This window comes from Benincasa hispida, chromosome 10 (assembly GCF_009727055.1).
Source record: "Benincasa hispida cultivar B227 chromosome 10, ASM972705v1, whole genome shotgun sequence".
NCBI classification, from domain to species: domain Eukaryota; kingdom Viridiplantae; phylum Streptophyta; class Magnoliopsida; order Cucurbitales; family Cucurbitaceae; genus Benincasa; species Benincasa hispida.
In genome coordinates, this window is record NC_052358.1 from 42,396,859 (window position 1) to 42,415,876 (window position 19,018).

At 35.5% G+C, this 19,018-nt stretch overlaps 1 protein-coding gene across 5 annotated transcripts; it reads left to right on the forward strand.

Annotated features, from left to right (window-relative positions):
* Positions 1-8,129: 8,129 nt before the first annotated feature.
* On the forward strand, positions 8,130-14,747 carry LOC120089223 (GDP-mannose transporter GONST1). Of its 5 annotated transcripts, none has more exons than XM_039046639.1 (11): positions 8,130-8,493; positions 8,582-8,687; positions 9,663-9,796; positions 10,010-10,241; positions 10,383-10,522; positions 11,243-11,372; positions 12,275-12,373; positions 12,795-12,949; positions 13,418-13,534; positions 14,106-14,203; positions 14,317-14,747. In XM_039046639.1, the coding sequence occupies exons 4-11, from the start codon at positions 10,023-10,025 to the stop codon at positions 14,367-14,369; spliced, it is 1,011 nt and encodes a 336-aa protein (XP_038902567.1). In that variant the 5' UTR covers positions 8,130-8,493; positions 8,582-8,687; positions 9,663-9,796; positions 10,010-10,022; the 3' UTR covers positions 14,370-14,747. The 5 variants fall into 5 exon arrangements, with proteins under 5 accessions (XP_038902567.1, XP_038902568.1, XP_038902566.1 ...); XM_039046638.1 differs by having other exon boundaries at positions 8,134-8,493; positions 9,663-9,807; XM_039046640.1 differs by lacking the exon at positions 9,663-9,796.
* Positions 14,748-19,018: the final 4,271 nt, after the last annotated feature.

The following is a 19,018-nucleotide window of genomic DNA, read 5'->3' on the forward strand; positions in this document are numbered from 1 at the left end:
TTGAAATGACCTTAGGTGACAAAATGAAAAATAAGGTCAAGGGAATTGCTCTCCAATCTTTTGTGTGGATGATGACAACACAATAAGTAAAGCCAAAGATTCTGATGAAAATCTTGCATGATCTATTTCTTTTTTGACAAAGAAGTTTGGCAAGGCCTTTAGATGTTGGAAGCATACCTCTTCTCTAGGCTCTTAAGTTCCTGCACATGTCAAAGACACGAGTAACACCAACATCAATAATGTCCTAAGGCAGGCTAATCGATGAACAAGCAAAATAAGAATGACAAAGGAGGCAGTAGTGGATAAGACACTCGTGAAAGAAACTTCATACGTTGGGAATGTGAAGGGTTTTGACATTTTTAGGAAGAATGTCCTAATTTTCTTAGAAGACAAAAAAAGGGGTTCTCAGCTACCTTCTTTGATGAGAAAGTTGACTCAAGTAGTGAATCAGATGAAGAAGTTCATGCTCTTATAGGGAGCCTCTCCCTTGACTATCTTGAAGACTGTATCACAATCAATTTTGATGATCCTAACTTAAAGCCTATATCTATCTTAACTTCTACCACTTAAGACAAGTTGTATTATGAGGAGAATTATCATATGTGGATTGAAGACTCTAAAGCTTTAGTTGTTCAAAAGTAAAGAATTGAGAAACTTATTGACGATAACTGTCGTCTGCTAAGCACCATTTTAGATCTAGAAAGAGTTACAAGCCACCAAGGGTGACCTTGAAAATAGGGGAAATTGCAACTTTAATGAAAATAAATTGAAAATTCGGCGCGTATTTGTAAGTTTTACCTTTTTGCAAACATGAAAAATGACTTCCACGTGAAAATTTGATTACTATTTGATTTCTATGTGATTGTTATTTGATTTCTATGTGATTGTTACATGATTGTTATGTGATTGCCACACTTGTAATTATAAAAAAATTGAAGTCACAACTTTGGTTTCTTAAAATGTATTTGCCATACAATGCAAGTTCCCTTGAAACTATGTCAAAATTTGTTTGTATGCTCAACTCTGGCACAGTTGATTTGAACAAACTTTTGTCCTCAGGGAAAAAGATTACTAATAAACAAGGTATTGGATTAAAAAATCTGAGAAGCAGGTCTTCAAATGAGGATCTTCTCTCTTTAAAAGATTTATTCCAACCAAAGATACTGTGATGTTTGATCCTTTGTCTAAATCAAGCAAAGGACCATTGGATGTTCGTGATCAATCAGTTAAAAAAATGGTGGATTTGTCATCATTGTGGAAAGGAAGGCCATATTCAACCTTTCTATTACAAATTATTGAGGCGTCAGAATTACTCACCTTGGTGGAATCGTTCCTCGATCTCTTTTCCAGGGAGATATCTTTAGAAGCCCAAATTGGTATGAACAGTCAAACAGAGTTTTGATCTTTCTGATGCCAAATTTCACGTTGCTTTTACTTCTCTTCGGGCTTCATCTAAAGAAGACTAGTATTTCGGTAGTGGTTTCTTGAGACATATGACAGGTGTAAAATTTTTTATTAAGAATATTCAACCTTGTGGTTCTAATCATGTTACCTTTAGAGATGGAGCAACGGGTGAGGTTCTAGGAAAAAGACAGCTTTCCTACCCTGGTCTTCCCCCTTTAGAAAATGTTTTTCTTATTGAAGGATTGACTGCGAACTTAATAAGCATAAGTCAACTATTTGATCATGTCTCTCTGTAAATTTATCCAAAGATAAATGTCGTGTGGTGTCTCCAGATGACAAGACTATATGACAGGTATGTGCTCATCAGATAACTATTATCTTTGGTCTCCTAATGCCAGTACAGATGTTTGTCACATCGTGCGAAGGAATGATGTTGATATTTGGCATAAGCGGTTAAGGCATATAAATCTTTGTTTTATTAGAAGGTTGTTGCTGTTGGGGTTGATGCCTTGAAGTCTCGTGTCCTGTAGTTTGTAAACAGTTTGTACGAACGCTTGTGATGTATAATTTATGATATTTACTTCACTTCTTGATTTTGCTCATTTGGATGTTTTATTTGCTTTACCACAAACCAATAAACTAAAATCACAGGTTGTCTTTATGTAACTTAAGCATGTATGTGGTGACATACAAGTGGATCATGTCTTAAGTGATAACCGAAATGGTCTGTAGTATATGGATATTGAAGGAAACCTTATCCTGATAACGCTATGAATGTGACCCACTTTGTGGAATAGCTACAACTGTTGTGACTTGTCACAGATGGTCTGATCTAGATCATTTGTGTAGGGGACATGCGAGTGGGGGCATCCTATACAAAGAGTTTGTATAAGACCTGACCACGAAGTGTTAATGTCTCGTTATGTAACACCGTTCATGACAGAGACTTCGCTTCACTAGGATGACCATAGGTAACATGACCTTAATCCTGAGTGAGTTGGGAACTCTTGCCATTCAGAACGGTTTATTTGATTTGTATGGGTGCGAGTGACCAGGCCACTGACTCAAACCTACTACTTTGGGGATTCGTCTGATTTGGGAGTTGGGAACTCAGCTACACAAGATGGAATTCACTCCTTCCCTGAAGCAGGGGTAAGTAGATAGATAGTTCCCTTAAGGGCTGATCCCAGAGCTTAAAAGATGTGGTGCCACACACCTTCTTATGGCCCGAGAGATGTTCACACATAGTTAGACTATGTTGTATTGTTCATTAGAGGGATCAAGGGTACTTAAGGAGTGAGATGTAACTACAGGGGTAAAACGGTAAATTGGCCCAGCTGTACTTACGAGCATCTGTGAAGAGTCATCGTACTCATGATTGGTTATATCTAATGGACACATAAATATATTTGTGGTAAGAAGAGTTTAGCTGTCAATCTTTAGTGGAATGTCTGGCAGTTAACGGATGGTGGATCTCATGGCTAAAGAGTTTAGTGAGCTATTCACGTACCGTTGGAGGTTCGAGCCATAGGTCCATAAGATCCTCTTGGTAGCTTGGATACAAGTTGAGAATAAGTTTTTGGGTCAATTTGAAATGTTCAAATTGACAAGATGGAGTTCGAATATATATGATATAATTGGACTGATTAATTGTATATGATGTGATTGACTAAATGTATGAGATACATTAATTTGGAGGAAATTAGATATAAATATGATTTATATGAAGTAGAGGAGAAACACTATAGTTGATATATGATATCAAACTATAGGTTATGAATATAATATGATTATATTTATTATTTTATTAATTGGACGGTTATGAGATAATTGGCCACCGTTTTCTTCGAATTCATATGTTAATGGGAAGTTCAGTTTAGTTCTAGTAACTGAAGAATAAAATGAAAATTGTTTTCATTTTGCACGAGAGACGTATAATTTCTTACGGTGTGATAAGTATTCTATCGCTTAGTGTTTGAGAGCCTATATGATAGCCTACCATTCACTAAACGATCGCACACCCGCACCCGCGTTTTCCTAAACGATCGCCTGCGCTTTCCTAAATGATTGCTTACCGTTTACTAGACGATAGCTTAGCACCTGAGCGTAACTAAACGATCGTATAGACGATCGCTTAGCTTTTACTACATGATCATGTACCACGCACTAAACGATCGAGTACCTCCGACTATAGTCTTTCCATTCTCTCATTGGCTTGATTTTTAAGTACACGATAGCCTTTCCTCCTCCCCTCGACCAATTCCATCAAAGCCCACCCTTTGGATTCTCACTCCAAGAATACTCAGGGCTCCAAGTGGTGGTGTCGTTCCCATTGCCTATTGTTCGTGTGAAGCTGTTCGTGTAGATGACTGAGGTGTTGCTGGGCGATTACTTGTTGAACTAGAAAGAGCGAGAGGAGTTTGTTCACGGAGAGAGCGAGTTTTGTGAAGAAAAATCTTCAACTGGTATGTTCTTTAGTAATTTAGCGTTATCAATGCATATCTGTATGTTTGAATGTATATGTGGAAATTCTGTCACAATGAATTGGAAAGATTCGGTTCTGCTCATAGGTACTCTTGTATAAGAGTTCCTTCAGTTACTGGAGAAGTTTTTAGGGATACCTTCCTTGTCTGGGTACTATGAAGTCATTTGTGGTGACTGTCAAACTGGAAGAAAGGTTAAAACTACTTACAAGAAAGTTCTAAAAACTACTTACAAGAAAGTTCTATCTTGTACTACCAAGTATTGGGGATGATGCCCTAAACTCTCGTTGGGTCCTATAGTTTGTAAATATAGTTTTGAAAAAACTCTTGTGATGTAATAATATATAATATTTTCTTCACTTTTGTCTATGGAACATTGGATGTTTTATTTGCTTTACCACAAACCAATAAACTAAGATCCCTGATTGTCGATTGTAACTTAAGCATGTATGTGGAGACATACAAGTGAATCGTGCCTTAAATAATAACCAAAATGGTCTGTAGTATATGGATATAGGAGGGAAATCTTATCCTGGTAACGCTATGGATGCAACTCCCTTTGTAGAATAGTTACAAGTGTTGTGACTTGCTACAAATGGTCTAATCCTGATCATTTATATGAAGACATGCGAGCGGTGGCATCCTATACAAAAGAGTTTGTATAAGACCGGACCTAGAAGTATTATAGTCTCGTTATATAACGTTGTTCATGACAGAGACTTCACTTCACTAGGATGACCACAGGTAACATGACCTCAATCCTGAATGAGTTGGGAACTTCTACCTTTGAGGGCGGTCCTTTGATTTACATGGGTGCGAGTGGCCAGATTGCCGACTCAAACCTACCACTTTAGGGATTCGTCTGATTTGGGAGTTGGGAATTCAACTATACAAGATGGAATTCACTCCTTCCCCGAAGCAGGGGTAAGTAGATAGATTTCTCCCTTAAGGGATGATTCCGGGGCTTAAATGATGTGGCGCCACACACCTTCTTATGGCCCGAAAGGTGTCCATACATAATAGAACTATGTTATATTGTTCATTAAAGGAATTAGTGGCACTTAAGAAGTTAGATATAACTATAGAGGTAAAACGGTAAATTGGCCCAGCTGTATTTACGAGCATCTGAGATTATATTTATTTTTTTTATTTTAACAATTATGGGATAATTGTGCTGATTTTTTCTCCGTAACTGAATGAGTTAGTGGGAGGTTGCATTCAGTTTTCACAATTAAAAGATAAAATGAAAATTATTTTCATTTTGCAAAGGATCAGACATTCGCTCACTGAATTGTGTATACTGCATATCGCATAGCAAACCGAGAGCATACACGACAGCTCAAAGTTTCTAAACGATCATATACATGTGTGCAGTTTACTAAACGATCACATGAGTTTTACTAAATGATCGTCTAGCTCTTTCTAAATGATCGCGCACCCGAGCGTCTTACTAAATGATTGTCTATACGATCTCGCCCCTTTTACTACACGATCGTCTACCTTTACCTAAACGATCAAGCATCGTCTATACGATAGACACCCAATATCTTCCACTTGCTTGGTTGTGGTAAATGATCATTCTTCCTCCTTCCCTCTACCAAATCCAATAGAGCTCACACCTTCTGGATTCTCACACAGAGAATACCAAGGGTTTGAGTGGTGGTGTCTTCCTTACTGTCGAGTTCATGAGGAGCCCGTTCGTGGGTAGATTACAGCGATTTAGTGGACGACTAGTTTGATCGTTCTCAACAAGAGTGAGAGGTGCAGTCACCAGATAAGAGCAGATTTCTGTGAAGAAGAGTTCTTCAACTGGTATGTATCTTGTTCTCTTGTTGTTTTAAAGTTCAAAGCATGCCTGTAATTTGTAGTTAATGCATAACTTGTATGTTTAATTGTAAATGCGATAATTCTGTCACAATGAGTTTGGAACGATCTTGCTTCCACTCAAAGGTACTCTTTGATAAGAGTTCCTTCACCAAGCGTATGCTAGAGCTTTTTCACATGGATTTGATGGGTCCATGCAGGTAGAAAGCCTTGGAGGTATACATTATGCCTTTGTTTGTGTTGATTATTTTTCCCACATCACCTAGATGCGGTTTATCCGTGATAAATCCGACACTTTTCAAGTGTGTTAGACACTTTGTTGCCAACTTCAACGGGAACAAGAGTTACAAATTGTAAAAATCAGGTCAGATCATGGAAAGGAGTTTGAGAATTCACAGTTTGAAATTTTCTGCAATACAGAACGCATTCAACATGAATTTTCCTTCCCTATAATTCCTTAGCAAAATGGAGTTGTGGAAAGAAAGAATAGAACACTTCAAGAAATGGCAAGAACTATGTTACATGCAAAGAACATGCCTCTACACTTTCTGGCTGAAGCCTTAAATACAGCGTGTCATATCCAAAATCGTATCTTTATTCGTCCTGGCATCATGAGCACGAATTATGAAATTTGGAAAGGGCGCAAACCAAATGTCAAGTATTTCCATGTGTTTTGAAGTGTGTGTTATATCCTTGTTGATAGGGATTCTAGAAAAAAATGGGATGCAAAGTCAGAAGAAGGCATTTTTCTTGAGTATTCCTCCAACAGTCGTGCATATCATGTGTTTAATAAACACACGTGGAGTGTGATGGAATCCATAAATGTGATTATTAATGATTTACAGAATTCAAAGTATTCTCGTGATAAAGATGAAGATCAATTTGTAGTTCTTTTATTGACTTATCTCTAAATTGTATATGAGAAAATACTCAATAGTATGACAAACCAATTTTTTGATCAGTTGATTTTTTCTTATCCGTTATAAAAACTAAAATTATTTCAAAAATTAATTTTAGACTTTCAATTCATCATCATCATTTGAGGATATCCTTGGAATCATTAATTGAGATCCATTTAATTATCAAAAACATAAAAAATGAATAATTTAGAACTTTCTTAGTTGAACACAAGTTCCAGAGTTGAGAGATTGAATCATCATCAAATTTGAAATGTTAATTGACATGTTATTATCAATTAAACTATGATTGAACCAACAAGGTTAGACATTTATAATACAATTTAAAAAATTATATTTTTCTTTTTAAAGAGAGTTGTGTCATAATTATGAGTTAAAAAAAAAAAAAAATTAAACCTTTGAGCTTAAGAAAGCTTTTAATGTTTAAATTGTTGAATTATTCCTAAATTGAGCACCTTACTTATAAATTATCAAAAACCATTTAATTTTAAAAGATAGAAAACAAATCATATAGCTTTACTTATTAATAGGGTTGAATGAGACTTAAATCAATGAATTGAATCAAACAACCTCCATAATGAGTAGGTTCAATTATATTAGGGTTAAACCTACTTGAATTGTAATGAATTTAATGGGATCAATATTTTCCCATTTACTATGTAACCTTATTTTTAGTCTTTTAGAGAAACTTTACTATAATTATTTATCGGGTCTTTTTAAGTATAATTTTTTTAAAAAAATATTTACATTTTATAGCAAAAAATTCTAAAAAGTATAAAACACCTTTTGAATTTTTTGCTATAAAGTGTAAATATTTTTTGGAATTTTTTAATTTATAAGAATTTATCATTATTTTTATTACATAATTTATTATTTTCAAAAGGAAAAAAAGTGTTCCTCAACTCATTATTAAGAGGTAAGCATATGAGGAAAGGTTTTGATTTTTTAGGAAAATTATTTTAAGTGACAAAACTGTTAAAAATATTTATAAATAATAGAAAATATCAATCTATTTGTGATAGACTGCGATAAATAGTGATAGACTATCTGTATCTATCTATGTCATGATAGATAAAAAAATAGTCTATCGCACTCTGTCGTAGATAGATAGTGAATTTTTGCTACATTTGTAAATATTTTGATTTATTTTTCTATATTGATTTTATAAGGTAGTCAGATAAAACATCATTGTTAAATTAGTCGCCTCCCTTTGTTAATTAATTTTCATTTATAATCTAAATAACAATAGTTGGTTTAGTTTTAATTGTCAGAACTAATTGATTCTTCAATAGTAATTATTCGTTGAAACTCCTAAACCTAAATTGAGAAATTCAGTTGAGTCTACTAGAAATCGAACAGAACAGTACCAAACTAAACCAATTCAAATTGCAATCACTACCTCCGATCAGCAAATACGAGATCGGTCGGTGAAAGTTGAGATTCCCAAAAGCAGCGTTACATTAAACAAACAACAAATTAAGAGAAAAAGAAAGTGGAGAATTATCAGAACAGATTATTCGTTTTGTGTGGATTGAAGTTTGGATTGAATAATTAGGCCAAAGGAAACAGCAAGTGCGCATTAACCCACCTCCCGAATGCGTTACTTTTTTAAGAGCTTCAACCAATATTCTGACCCAAATTCTACATTTCATAATATGAAATTTCCAAGTTTCCACATTTTTCTTCGGGGTATTAAAATAGCAACAAAAATCCTTTCCCTTTTTCCCTATAAGCTTCATTTCATTCAATTCGGACTTTGTACAACTTTTGATTTCTCCCTGCTCCCGCTTTCAACTTCACCCTCGTTTCTTCCCCTCTACAAGTTTCCTGTTTCATTCGTGGGGAAGACGAGTCAACCGATTTCTGTAAGTTTGTTCCGATATTGAAGTTCTGGGTTCTTTATGTTTCGCCTATTTTTGCTGATGCTCATGACTTTTCTTTCACATTCTTCAGAAGTGCCGCCATGCCATAGTTTATCGCCTATGAATTTTCTGTAATCGTGAAGTTGATCGTCTTTCTTCTGTGGAATTGCTGAGTTTCTGAGCCTGATGATTCACAGGTGATTTTGTCTATTATTTCTGTTTCAGCCTTAATTTGGAATCAGGAACGTCTCTTTGTCCTTTTGGGTGTTGAGATATTGTGATGTCTTAGCAAGGAAGAAGGATATTAGGAAGTTTGGGAAGCTTTACTTTTGAACAATGGGAACTTCTGGAGCTTATGTTACTCTTTCTTGCTATAAGATGTGGAATATTGGAAGAGAAAGTACCTTTATAGGGAAAGGGACAAATTGGGGCATTGGATTTGTAGCCAGAACGTAGTATCTGAAGTTATTGGTATGCTGCATGTATAAATTCATAAGTTTGCACCATGCACAAGGTGCACAAGGAATTTTTTTCTTAGTTAATACCTAAACTAGAATGATTAGAAGAATTAGGGAGAGAACACCATGAAAAAAGGTCTGGAATTTCACAAGGTTGGCCACTTCTTCCATGTCTTTTTTCTTGCCATTGGATATTTGGGAGGTCCTCTAGTTTTAATCCAGCCATTGGTGTGTTTTTTGCATCTATCCAAAGAGTCATCCGGTTCCTTCTTAAACTATGCCACACAAAAGTTGGGACTTATTTTCTTTTGCCTTTTGTTCATAAATTCAACATATATGAACTTGCTTCAGAAGAATTCCCATCATCTCCTACTAGAATGACTATGAAAGAACAAATACTTCATGACTCTGCTTCTTGACCATGAAAAAAACATGAGATTGCAAGAGTCTTATGAAATAACAGATTAGAGATTGACTTAAGCAATACTAGTAGTTAGCTGTGTTCTATTTCAGAAGAATTGCTTTGTTTCTGTTCAATCTTGCGCTTCTTTTGTTCTTCACGTTCAGCATTTATTTGGGGTTCTAGGTTCATCCTTTCTGTCTAAGTGATTTTATTGTCCCTCCCCTATAGTCAGTCATGTAGTATTACATAAAATTAAAAGTTGATATCCATTTAAGCCTAATTTTTCTTGTTGGCTTCCATGCATGTAATAGTTGTAGATGAAGCATTTTGGAAAGAAACCATTTACAATCTGAATGACACCGCTACAACGTTAGCGGTGGGGAAAAGAGTGTCGGAATAGTCATATTGAATAACAGATCAGAGATTGACTGCAGCAAAAGGAGAAGTAATTAACAGGTTTTCTTTTCGCAATAGTTACTTCTATTCAATATTGCATTTCTTTTGTTCTTCATATTCAGCGTTTCTCTGGAATTGAGATTTATTCATTCTTTCTGTCTCAAGTAATTTTATTATTTTTCCCCTTTAAATATATGGTAATGTATAAAATTAAAGTTAGATCCATATTTATCATTATTTTTGCTTTTTGGCTCTCATGTAGGTAGTAAGTAGAGATGAAGCATTTTGAGAATGGTGAATCTGACTTGGAAGAGGGTAAAATGGGAAAGGACAGAGACAAAACATTACGCAATAACAGGGTATTTAGATTACATAACCAGGCCTTATTGTCTGGCCTTGCATACTGCATTTCTTCGTGCAGCATGATACTAGTAAACAAATTTGTGCTTTCCAGTTATGATTTCAATGCTGGGATATCATTGATGGTCTATCAGGTCATTTCTCATCATTGAAAATATGTTAATAAGTTAACATTTATTCTTCCCTTCTAGTGGCTTAATATTCTTTAATGTTTACCATAATTTCTGATGGATAATTGGAAGACTAACAAGTAGTTGCTCTGTTTATTGATGCAGAATTTTGTATCAGTGAGTATTGTAACCATAATGAATTTTATGGGCATAATATCCACAGAACCACTAACTTGGAGACTGGTTAAAGTGTGGCTGCCTGTTAATGTTATCTTTGTTGGGATGCTCATTACGAGTATCTTCAGGTATGGTCTCTCTTTTCCTTATTGTTTACAGAATGTAAATATGTGTTTACTGAAAAGAAGTTTTGAAGATTTCAGACTTACATTTTTTTCTGGTCTTTATTGAAAACATGCACATAATTTTTGATCAATCAGCACATGCATAATTGTTATTTTCTACCTAAGCTTCTTCTTGATGAACATTGGTGCACAAAATCATCCCGTGTGCCCCAAAGGTTAACAAATGGATTCAATAATGCCTGTCATCCACAAAGCTAACAAGCACAGGATTTCCCTGTAGACGTCAGTTTAGCCAAACTTTTTTGAGTTTTATGTACCATATCATAGTGCAGAAAAAAGTTTTCTGCCTTTGAGTCAAGTCCAAGATCTTAACAAGATGGTACATTCTTTTTACACTAATTTGGCTGCTGAAGTTTAATTTGAATCTTCTGCTATTATGCAAACCAATTTTTCTAAAATGAATCAATTATGCAAAAGAAGTCATACACCCATTTTCTCGTCTACCAATGTGGTTCCACTTTTGTCTATCATACAGTCTCATTTTTGTGTTCGGTGCATTGTGAATGCCATACATAATCATTGTTCACCAACATCTTGAATTCGTATTGTGTTTTCCTCTATGGGTCTATTTTTTGGGTCTGGGTCCGTTATATTTCTGTCTGTAACTTATCTGTAGGTTTGTGTTTCATGTACTTTCTTAAACAATGTTTACTTCTCCTGCAGTTTGAAATACATTAATGTTGCTATGGTCACAGTTCTGAAGAATGTTACCAATGTAATAACTGCAGTTGGTGAAATGTATCTATTCGGCAAGCATCATGACAACAGGGTCTGGGCTGCACTGTTCCTCATGGTATAGTATTTTTTGAGTATTGTTATAAGGACTAGTTGCAAAAAGCATAGTTTATGCTATTTTGTTCCATGCAATGGCTACGGAAAAGAAAAAAACAAAAACAAAAGCATCCGATAGGGAATGGCAGGAAACAATTATGTTGTGTAAAAATAGGACATGACATGTAGAAACCAGTTCAATCAAATATTTTCACTTTGATTTTTTTCCAATTATATTTGGAAGATTTTAAACTAATCAAGATTTGAGACTCATCATGGATTGGGACCATGTTTGACATTGACCTACTCAAATAAAGTGTGCATCCTTCCTAGCTAATTAAAGAATGTAAGGAGTCATTTACTTAATTCTTTATATATATCATGGTTTATTTAAGATCCCATCCAATTGGGTTTGATAAGATTGTATAGAGGATTCAATTTTGAAATTTCATTTTAGTAAGCTCTACAATTAGACCAACCAGCTGACTCCAAATATTTGATTTGCACTGCATAAAACTTATATGATTAAATGCTTATGGTGCCTGTAACCCTTCGTTAATCATCACCCATAAAGTGAATTTCCCTCTGCACAAAGGATGTGCAAAGGCATCAAAGTATGGATATGTCACAAGAATGCATGGCTTTCATATGTAAGATTGAGTGCAACTTTGGTTTTGTTGTTTTGTTTTGCGACACGAGGTTAGAATTTTAGCAGTTCTAGAGTGGTATCTTGCTGATGGCTTGGACTCCCACAGAAGGGGGCCTTCAATTTATCAACCTGATGATAATTTAGTTAGATTTTAGGGGTTCAATCATTTAATCACTTTTCCATTTCAGATGTTTCCTCCATTTGTAGCCTAAACCTATTTTCCATGGTGATCATGAATTCTAAAATGAGTAATTGAAATCCAATGCGTCGTGCAGATAATCTCAGCAATTACTGGGGGGCTTACTGATTTATCTTTTCATGCGGTTGGGTATGCCTGGCAAATTATCAACTGCTTCTTGACTGCATCGTATTCTGTAAGTACATATCTTTAAGGCTTTTATATTTTGTTTATTCTTATGCTTCCATTTCATGGTTTGATTTGTTTCATACCCTTTCTACCACCTGAATGATTATGATGTTTTCTATCATTTCCTTTTAATTCTACTCTCGTATCTTTTCTATCATTTCCTTTTAGTAGTTCCGTTGAGTAAGTGACGGGGTTCGTTGCTTTCTCAAAAATGAATTGGTTCTGTTTGCATCCAAATAATTCAAAGTTCAATGTTCAAATTGAGAAAAGGATAGCTGAGAGTTGGAAGGAGGTCATTGTGGATATATCAATCTAGATTTATTTATTATTCCACTTTGGGCAATTGATCTTAGTTGTCTTAAATGTGCAGTTAGTTTTTCATAGTTTATTAGCTTTCACAAAACAGGTGATGTACAATTTTTGTGCAGCTGACTCTACGGAGGGTAATGGACACAGCAAAGCAGCTAACCAGATCTGGAAATTTGAATGAGTTCTCAATGGTCCTCCTAAATAACACTCTTTCTCTACCTCTTGGGATATTTCTTGTTTTTGTGTTTAACGAGATTGATTATCTCTCAAGAACGTAAGTATCTTTTATCTGCATTTCTCTTTCTGCCTGTAACGTTCGCGTTCCTACATTTCTAATATCCAATTTATATTTTCTTAAGATTTATGTCTCTTTAGCCAATTAATTTTGAGAAAATAGGAGAAACTAATCAAAGCCTTCAATCACCAACTTTGGTTTTTCCATGTTGGTTTTTTTTAGATAACTAAAGTATCAGGTCCTCTTTTCCATTATGCTCAAGGTTTGTCTCACTAAATTCTTATTGCCTACTTCAAGGCTTGATCTAAGAGACCTTAACATTATTAAGTTTTCTAATTAGACATTGAACCTTGAGCTTGGACTGTAGAGAGAAATTATTGAAGTTCCCATGGAGGAAAGTTATGACTTGAAGTGATGTACTATTGACTTGGAAAGCCTTTCTCTTGTCATTTGTGTGCGTTTTGACCTGCATAAATGTGAACTTGATGAGTGTTGAATACTTGGCAGACCGCTTTTGAGATTGCCGATGTTCTGGCTGGTGATTACATTCAGTGGTGTTTTGGGTCTAGGAATTAGTTTCACCTCCATGTGGTTTCTCCATCAAACTGGGGCAACAACCTACAGGTAAAATGAGGAAAAGAAAGTATAATGCTCATGCTATTTATGTGACTCTTGTATGAACTTGGATATTAGACTAATGACAAGGCACAATAAATATACTTTACATGGAATGAAGAGCATTAATTTGTGCAGCATTTTGAACTAAGAATCTCATACTTTGTGCTTTGATACCATACTAAATCGCCATCTTAGAAAAAGCTGATAATTAGTTGGATTTCAATCTTGGCTTCTAACTTTTCTACACCATGACATCCTCTGTTCTGAATTGCCTTTTTTAAAATCTGTTTACATGGAGAACGGTGGTGAAACAAATTCTTGCAAAATTACTGATGTAGTCTCTCCTTGATTCTAACTTTATTTCGTGTGTGTTGGAGACTTCATTGCTGATTGTCCACCATTAATTACTTGTTTCCTGACAAAATTTTCCTTTTTTTCACCTTATATTTCCATAAATAGCATGCCTGTATGAACTTGCTAGATTTAAAATATATTATTGCTTTTATAATACTCCAGTTCAGGTTTTTGGTATGAGAGTTAAATATGCTCATCTGATCTTCTGCAATATAACTTGCAGCCTAGTGGGTTCACTAAACAAGATCCCTCTCTCTATTGCTGGTATCCTCCTTTTCAAGGTCCCTACAAGTGTGGAGAACTCGGCGAGTATATTTTTCGGTGAGTTTTACCTACCTAATTCCGATGTCGTATTTTCTTGGTAGCTATATGTCTGGGAACCACATGCTTGATTGGTATATGCAAAACCACTAAAAGGAAATGGAAATTTGCAGGGCTTTTGGCTGGTGTGTTTTTTGCAAGAGCCAAAATTCGAGAGAGAAGTTAATCCTCATAAGTGACAATCGAAAAAGGACTTTTCCTCGACCTTGTTTCGTATCGAACTACTGCTTGCTGAAGCTGGTTTGCAGTTGACTGTAATTTGAAATAGAAAATGGAGCCATTTCTCATTGCTGCAGTTCATTTTTTTTTGTTGGCTGAGGTGGTTTTCAGCTTTGTAATTGGGATGAGGCTGAAGAGAATTTTGTTGAAATCCAATTTTGAGTTGGCTCTGTTTGTTGTAATGAAGGAAAGACAATGCAAGCTCATTGATTGTTGAAGTAAAGGATGTTACTGTTCTCTGTCGTTTTTAATAGTTGTAATTATGGGACATTCTGGATTTGTAAATTTGTCTAAATAATTAAAAAAAAAAAAAGTTTAAACCCTTTTCATGTGGGAGAATTTAATTTTTTCATAAGATTATAGGACACTTCGCAATTTCCCAAACGCTGAAATTCATTTTTACTCGTGAGTCGGATTAATTACATAATTAATATGTTCTCAAAATTAATTATAAATTTGCCTACGAACCAACCAACAAGAAAAATCAAGCCAAAACAATTAAAAAAGAAATAATGCTATAGAAATGTTTAAACTTAATTATCAAAATACTTGAATCTAGCCTCAAATTAAGTCCGTAATAAGAAAAACATAACTAGAAAAGCATCAGCATATGGAGTAAGTCTATAAGAGCTTGTTTGTCTTATGAATTTTGAGATGAGCATCTTGTTTGTTTCATAGATTCACTTTTCAAAATCAATGATATTATTACAACATAACTCATCCAATACACACCTGAGATGAAAAGAAAAAGAATATAATATAATATGATTATCACTATTTTAATTAATTATTAAATATTAATATTAATAATTTTTTATTCTTAATTTAATTATTTATTATCCATATTTTAACAAATTTATACTTTTTTAACTATTTTTATTAATTAAGTTATGTAGTTATTTGATGTTCTTAATAATAGCACCAAATCAGAAGCATCATGACCGAAACCATATATGCAGCCCAAAACCTAGTATCACAAAAGTAGACAAAAGGTTGTGACAAGGACAACAAGCAGAAAAGTTGAGATGAGCAGAAAAGTTGACAAAAGGCTGTGACAAGGATAACAAGCAGAAAAGGACAACAAGTAGCAACTTCTCCCACTGGTCGAGATGAGCAAACAATCCCCAGAAATTAGTTAGCCTGTTTACCTTTCTTTGCTCTCTTCTCGGTAAGATATTGAGGGCAGTTTCTCCTCCAGTGCCATTCTTCGTTGCAGTAGAAACATTTTCCTTTCTCTGCAGCGTTCTCTTTGCCTTTCTTTCTAGCAGACTTCTTCTTCCCTTTCCCTTTGCCTTTCTTCCCAGGAATACTCTTACTCTTCGAAGAGGAGACAACATCAGGCTTGGAGGACATTTCTCTCTTCTCGACAGTAGTAACATTTACTTCTGAGTCCAGACCCTTTGTTCACAATATTGTCTGGTAAGCCTGTAGCTCATTCAGTAGAGTAGTCAAGCTATATTCAATTTTATTCATCAATACATTCGTACAGAATTGCAGAAAACTCTTCGGAAGAGATTCTAGAATAAAACCAACTTGACTTCTCTCATCCATGACAGCACCGTTTACTTCTGTCACATTAAAGTGGACCATCACGTCCAAGACATGTTCACGAACATTGGTCCCTTCTTTCATGCGACTGTTGTAAATGTACTTAATGGCATTATCATTAGCCCTGACCCATCTGTCATACCCATCCCGAACATTTTGATTTATGTTAGAGCTAGGAATGGGAGGACAATCCTTTGTTAAGACAACCCGTAAATCGTCTATCACAAGTATCATGTTCAAATTTGATTTCCAAGTCACGTAGTTATCCCCAATAAGTTTATCTGATGCCAACAATTGTATTATTGAACTCGACATTACGAAATTATAAATAGATTTTATAATTGAATTTCTTTTAAATTCAATCAAGTTTCAGCAATTTTAATAATGTACCCAAGATTATTCTTTTGCAACGATACTACATCAAGACATTCTTGACTAAATACTATCTCTAGAATAACTCAAAATGATAGTTATTAACACTTAATAATTCTGTAAGTGTAACCCTCCGTTTTCAGACGTCAGACGGCCCCAACTATGCTACCAAAGTGGAGAGTCAAGGTTGGGAATGGACCTAAGAAATCCTATCCATTTCTGGAGATTGAGTTGTTCTAAATCCTATGTTACAACCCTTCGAGGGGATAGCCGTCGTTAAACGACTAGCAAAGGGCCGCTTAAAGCTAACCAAGAGACACAACATAGGAATCTCACGGTCCAAACTAACGAAGGAGACCGCAGGATATGTTGACACATTTTCTTCACCCACTTACTATGTACTACTTGCCCCGTTCACCTTGGTATTGACTCATATATCCACTTTCTGAATGGAAGTCACTTCCAGGATGACACGAAGCATCATATGAATCTCACGGTATGAACTATGTGGAGATGTGGCAGTTGAAATCGTAAACTTGATTTCTGTTCGAACAACTTCCCCTTAATCACCAAAATCTAGATTTAACCTAAAAAAATACTTTTCGAATGGATGTCACTTTCAGGGTGACACAAAGTACTGCTTAAATCCAGACTGTGAACTCTTAGAGACATGAGAGTTAAAAATAACGTATCGTATATGTTATTAATCTCCTACTAAAGTTTTCTAATAACTCTATCATATAGAAGTTATTGACTACCATTGAAGTGTTCTAATTTTTGGGTAAATATATACTTAGGTTCTTTTTTCGGCTAATAAAAACAACTCTAAGTCTATGTGGTTTATCCAAGTATAACACTTATAAATGGACTTAAACCTACGATGTCTAGGTGATAAAACCCTTTTATTACCTCACATCGCTCATGTATACTCATAAAATTGGTTACCAACGCTCAATAATTCGGCCATAATCCCCAGGTAGGAGGTATTCCGTAGACCATCAACTTAAATTCCCTCAGCCTTTGACAAGATTATTTACCAATTGAGTTTGTAACCTTAGTTTTACAAGTTTAACGACCTATATTAACTATTAAAACAAGTGGTTAGCCTACGTGAGCATGCAACTGTTCTTTGTTATGAATTTTAAATGTCTAACCTAATTTTATAACAACTTATAAAACTTTAGACATGCTAAACATCCACAACAATATAAAGGCATTCAATATTTAATATAACACTTATATTAAATACAACAAACCCTAACATGCATACTATATATTATAACAACTTATAACATACTTTCAATGCATGTTGCATGCTTCCTATGGTGGGATTTTAAATCTACATGACATACTATATGCACATACAAGATTTATTTAATTAAATACAGACTGATATGTTTTTAGTTTTGGCAAAAACAAGCAAGCAAAATTCTAACCATTACAAAAATAGCTTTAAAACCGCTCGAACCACTCCAAACTGCTTGAACGGACCAGCAGAGTCTGAACCGAACCAACAGAGTCTGAACTGGACTAGCCACAAACCATTTGAAGCTGAACTGAACCGAACCTCAAGAGAACCGGTTGAACCAGCTGCTTTCGCTCTCGCTTAAAATCTCGCTAAGGCTGATCATTTAGTGTTTGCTTGATTGCTTAGTATTTGCGTGATCGTTTAGTAGCTAATGCATAGTGCCCGATGAAGGCATACGATCGTGTAGTGTCTGCCTTCAATCGCATAGTGTTATCGTCTAGTGTCGAAGAATGCTACATGATCGCTTTGTGTCTAATACTATCGCGCAACTCCATCGTTTAGCACAGACATTTACTACACGATCACTTAGCGCCATCATCTAGCGACTCATCTTGATCGTTTAGCATGCACACAAAGGTAAGTGATCGCTTAGTTCTATCGCATAGCTCTTGACGCAACGCTCAGTTGCTGCATAGAGGTAAACGATCGTGTAGCGCTATTGCTTAGCTCTTTAACGCATCGCTCAAATACCGCATAGAGGTAAACGATCGCTTAATGCTATCGCATGGCATCTCAACGCATCGCTTGGCTGCTGATCAAAGGTAAACGATCGTTTAGTGCTATCGCATAGCTCTCAACGCATTGCTTAGCTCTCACGCGAAGCTACATGATCGTGTAGTGCCATCACATAGTAATACAACATATTGCTTAGCTCTTGCAGGTACACGATTGTCTAGCGCACAATACCTCAACGATCAATGCCCAAAGCTACACGATCATTTAGCTTTTCTACGCATCGCTTAGATACCACATAGAGGTAAACGATCGCTTAGTGCTATCGCATAGCATCTCAACGCATCGCTTAGCTCCCACCCGAAGCTACACAATCGTGTAGTGCCATCACATAGCAATACAACACATCGCTTAGCGTCCGCAAGTACACGATCGTCTAGCGCACAAGACTATAGCGATCAATGCTCGAAGCTACACGATATTTTAGCTTTTCTTCACATCGTCTAATGCATGAAGCTAAACGATCGTTTAGCTACTGAAGCTCAACGAAGATATGAACAGAGGCTGATTTTCTGCAATCTGTAACTCGGTCTCTTTTCTTGTTTCTTCGAATTACAGCCTAATTTTAACTCTAATGACTCCAAATAAATTACAGACTCTTGGGAAGACATATAAACTCATTAAACAAGAGCCAA